The 5278-nt window shown below is 37.8% G+C and overlaps 1 protein-coding gene across 1 annotated transcript; it reads left to right on the top strand.

Annotated features, from left to right (window-relative positions):
• Window positions 1-428: 428 nt before the first annotated feature.
• On the top strand, window positions 429-2994 carry Aly (aly protein). The gene is made up of 2 exons (XM_028185252.2): window positions 429-727; window positions 1051-2994. Exons 1-2 carry the CDS (start codon window positions 709-711, stop codon window positions 2742-2744), a joined length of 1713 nt encoding a protein of 570 aa, XP_028041053.1. The 5' UTR covers window positions 429-708; the 3' UTR covers window positions 2745-2994.
• Window positions 2995-5278: the final 2284 nt, after the last annotated feature.

Below are 5278 nucleotides of genomic sequence, written 5' to 3'. Positions count from 1 at the left end.
CGAAGGGAACGTAGTATATGCTGCCAAATCTTTTGCAATGAAGGCCATTTTTCTTGTACAAAAAGTAAAATCGAGCTAAGCTTTTTATATTTGGATGAAGTGAAAATAGCTAAAAAATTAAAAAAGTGTAGCCGTTAGTGAGATGAAATGAAATAATCTGTCATTAAAATGTCGCTAATTTACTGATAGTTAAATGCAGTTTTAGAAGAACCCAAGAAGTCACATTCAATGATTTTATTCCAATGTACTTAATAAATTCCGGCCCAAAACTGTTCTGATGAACACACTATGAGTTAGATTTTCTGTCTTTGTTTGGAAACATACATCACTATACCACTTGATGGTGAGTGATCACAGAGGCTCATGGTCGTCATCAATACCAGGGAAATAGTCAATTAGTCAATTAGCTGTCTAAAAGACACATGATGTGGTGAAGGGTGAAGCAGCGAAAATGTGCGGTTCAACAAACGACGCTAAAATACATAATACATTCATTTAATTAAAGGGCCACTTCGAAAGCTTCATAGAAAACGTTTGCCATACATTTTGATGTGACAAACGAAATTTAATTTTAGGTATTGCATCTGATTTTGAAATTTTGCAGCTTTCACCGATGCAGACTTTTCTGGTATATCCGAACGTAACAGTGTTGGCGCTTGAATTCTAGCCATTCAGCACTCAAAGTAACAAATCACAATCGACATCAATATGGCGGATAAATCAGAAAGTAAGTTAATAAATTCGTTTTTATTGAAAGAGTTGGTAAATAAAACCCTCTAAATTAAACTTACAATTCGAGTATAAGAAATACTTGAAGAGATGGGCTTCATGCAAGACAGCGAATCGCGTTCATTTATTTGTTATTTTAAATTTAGGTTTCGCTCGATTCAAAATTTGAAAAAATTCAAATTTTGTACAGAATGTCATTGCAAGTTACTTGAAATTTTGAATTCTAATCAGAATCTACTTTGCAATCGATACGTATTTTGAATAATGTATAATTTATTTATTTTGTAGTACATACATAAATATTACTATTGTTACTTTCAGGAGAGTATGACGAATTATCAACTCCACCAAGATCACTCCAAAAGGTTAAAGATGAGCCAATGGAAATGGATTTTCCGGAAGAAGAAGAAGAAGAACCTCCAGCATTCGGACCTGCAGCATTGGGCTTGCATAGAGTTGGTACAAAATTGCCGCCAAAACCAGCTCCAAGTGAACCAGTTCAAAAACTTAATGCAAGGGGAATGCCCGCTAGGATCAGAAAGAAAAATAGGTTCATTTTTGTTGACGATTTTGTGAACACGTCACCTCCACGACAGTCTCCAAAAAAGACTCCAAAAATACTTAACAAAACGCCTAATAAACCACCAAGTGCAAAAAAACAAAAATCTCCAATAAAAGTTCAAAAGGCTACAGAGAGGAATGATAAGGTAGATTCTGTAGGCATCCAAATGCAAGACAATAAATCAGGTCATCGAATTGGCATGCGACTTAGAAATCTATTGAAGCTACCCAAGGCTCACAAGTGGGTGTGTTTTGAATACTTTTATAGTAATATTGATAAAGTATTATTTGATGGTGAAAATGATTTTATGATTTGCTTAAAAGAATCATTTCCACAATTGACCAACAGAAAGTTAACTAGAACACAATGGTCAAAAATCAGAAGAATGATGGGAAAGCCTCGACGATGTTCTCAAGCATTTTTTGATGAAGAGCGGAAAGAATTGGAAAGAAAGAGGAAATTGATTCGATATGTACAACAGCAAAAATCGGCTGATGTGTGTGTCAAAGATTTACCAACCGAAATACCAATGCAATTAGTAGTTGGTACTAAAGTTACTGCTAGACTACGTCGACCACAGGATGGATTGTTCACTGGATGCATCGATGCTGTTGATACATCTAATAACACATATAGGATAACTTTTGAAAGACCTAAATTGGGCACACATTCAGTACCTGATTATGAAGTATTGTCAAATGAACCACCTGATACTATTTGTCTGACAAGTATAACGCAACGTTTTAGACCAAGAAAAGTAATTCAAGATCTACTCAGTTTGTATTCACCAATACAGAAAAATTCGCAAGGAGATCCTTTGATTGGATGTTCTGATCTTGCAAATCAAGCTAATTCTGTAATTGGTAGTTACCCATTCCGGTTTTTAGAACTCATTGTAAAATTAAGAAGATTATTAAATGCTAAAAAGAGCAAGATAAATAAATTAAAAGAATATAACTGTATGGCAGAAAAAAGAAAGTCCTTTGGACAGAGGATGCCTGAAGACTTTGAACGAAAATATGCTGCTGTTGTGATTGAGTTAGAAAGGATGAATATGGATTTACAAGAATATATCAATGAGATTCAACATCATTGTCAACAAATTGCACCAGGGCCATGTTTGGCTGCAATGTTAGCACCATCGCAACTTCGAGACAAATGTCATGAAGAAGCTTCAGTTCTTGTTGAGAAGAATAACAATGGAGTTATTCAAGATCCTTCAGTTTTAGATCTCATAACAGATCTAACTGCACTCATGTTGCAAGTTAGAAGTTTATCTGATTCAGATCAGAATGCCTATGAACTGAGTGTACTTCAAGGTACAATGGATCAGATCAAGATGAAATTAAAACCACAATATCACAGATTGTTTCAAAATAATGTTGAAATACATATGCACAAAATTCAGATGGGATTGGGGCAAATGCTTTTTGAATATTCTGCAGGCACATAAAATTATTTATATTATAAAATTATATAAAGAATATTTATTATTGTTGATTTTGTAATTTAATGAATATATAAAAAAAATCATATGCAACAAAAACATACTTCACTGTATATCAGACTGTTGTACAAAATTAATCATATTTTAAATGATATCTGGTACATATGTAAGTTTGAAAAATATAAAATGTATGATGTAGATTGTGAATTGTAAATATAATTTCGTGAATTGTAAATATAATATAATTGCATGAGTTTTTTGGAAATTTTTATTAAATTAATTGAGGCCGTCAGCGCAACAATTTTTCATATTCGTGCTAATTGCAATTTATTTAAAATTTAATAAATTTTGATGCAAAACCGGCCTATCCCTAGTTTCACTCATAGCTGATAACAGAAGGCTTTGTAAACATTATTTTGGCGCCTATTATTTTTGCCTACGAAGTAGTGTAAAAGTAAATTCAAACTTCATTATCTCCATACTAATTATGGTCGCTTAGGTCACTGCACAGGTTCACTGCGAAGAAGGACCCTTTTGTCATGGCGCCGGAATTTCAAGGAGTATCCTTGCAGCTTTCCGCGAGTATCGGGATTCTGGGGGTCGATATTTCGAGCGATGTCCAGTTTCGGAGTCATTTGGAAGGTAAAGCCAAATTGGCCTCTAAAATGTTGGGAGTCCTCAACAGAGCGAAGCGGTATTTCACGCCTGGACAGACTTGCGCTTTATAAAGCGCAGGTCCGACCTCGCGTGGAGTACTGCTCTCACCTCTGGGCCGGGGCTCCCAAATACCAGCTACTTCCATTTGACTCCATACAGAAACGGGCTGTTCGGATGGTCGATATCTGCTCTCGCGGATCGCTTGGAACCTCTGGGTCTACGGAGGGACTTCGGTTCTCTCTGTGTTTTATACCGCATGGTCCATGGGGAATGCTCTGAGGAATTATTCGAGATGATCCCCTCATCTCCTTTTTATCATCGCACCTCCCGCCATCGGAGCAGGGTTCATCCATATTATCTGGAACCGCTGCGTTCATCGACAGTGCGTTTCCAAAGATCTTTTTTGCCACGTACCATCCGGCTTTGGAATGAACTCCCCTCCACGGTGTTTTCCGAGCGCTATGTCCTTCAAACGAGGCTTGCGGAGAGTATTTTAAGGTAGGCAGCGGCTTGGCTCTGCCCCTGGCATTGCTGACGCCCATGAGCGACGGTGACCACTTACCATCAGGTGGGCCGTATGCTCGTCTGCCTACAAAGGCAATAATAAAAAAAAAAGCTTTTGCGCTGACGCCCTAATTTATCATACGGTTTCCCAATATCACAAATATGTTGTTAATCGGAAGGGCAAAGCATTACAGCCGTTGTTGATAGCTAGTACTGCTTCATTACAATACCCAGTAACACTGGCGTTTCACATGGTTCGCATAAGCATGCGACGGTAAGCTTATGTGTATGCACGAGGAATGCACTCGCTTCGTAATGTGATTTAGAAGCTATTGAAATTTATGTGTAAGGTGATATTCTAGGTTGGCTATGAATAAGATTTAGAATTATCCGAGAGTTTCTGCAAGCTCTGGAATATCGAGTTGATGTTTACAATAGTGTTGTGAACATTGGGAAGGCGTGTCCTGCGGGATAAGACACCCGGTGCATTCGTATTTAGCGATGCGACTGCCCTGGTGTTCGAGTCCATGGCAGGGACCAATTTTTCTGATTAAATACGTAACTAGGTACTTAACAAATGTTCAAGATAGATTACCACGGTGAAGGAATAACATTGTGTAATAAAATCGACCACACAAAAATTTAAAATTGCATAATTACTGGTGGTAGTGTCTTGTGAGATCGCACGGATATTTTTTACCACCAACCTGCCTATTTATGCCGTGATACAAGCAATGCATTGTTTCGGTTCGAAAGGTGGGCAGCCGTTGTACTTTAAAATTAAAACTAGAACTTTCAAGCTGGGTGGTGGCATTTACGTTGTTGATGTCTATGGGCTCCAGTGACCAGTAAACAATAGCCGACCCTGAGATTGTCCACACATCTTAGCAATAAAAAATGTTGAAGGTTAAGCCAAGCTAGCGCCAAGTTTGAAGATGTATTCAACGGTTATAAGCCCTGGATTTGTCAATTGAGTGAGACTATAGTTTACATTATATAAAATTTAAGCTAAAAAAACAGAAAATTGATCATAAGACATTTTTATTGATCATTAGAGAGTTATATCACTGACTATTGCCTCTAAAGATAGCTGAGAGGCAGTAACCTAATTTTAGGAGCACTCATGATTAACAGAATAGCAGAGTGCTTCGAAATTAACGATAATGGATCATCTGGTTGAGAGTTATTATCATTCGTCACGACGGTTCGACGAACGGTGACCGTGCTTGAATTACTAAAGCACCGTTAGTGGATCGGGAGGATCCGAGATGACGTGTTTTGGCGACGTCGACTGCTCCATTCTGTCCGCAGGATCGAATATTAGCGCCACATGAAGTCTCGGTCGGCCGCTTTATCGAAGTGGCGCATGGACGCCGACT

The sequence above is a fragment of the Bombyx mandarina genome, chromosome 13 (assembly GCF_030267445.1).
Source record: "Bombyx mandarina strain Sakado chromosome 13, ASM3026744v2".
NCBI classification, from domain to species: domain Eukaryota; kingdom Metazoa; phylum Arthropoda; class Insecta; order Lepidoptera; family Bombycidae; genus Bombyx; species Bombyx mandarina.
Note: the sequence above shows the minus strand (reverse complement) of the source record. Positions and strands in the feature narration are given on the sequence as shown.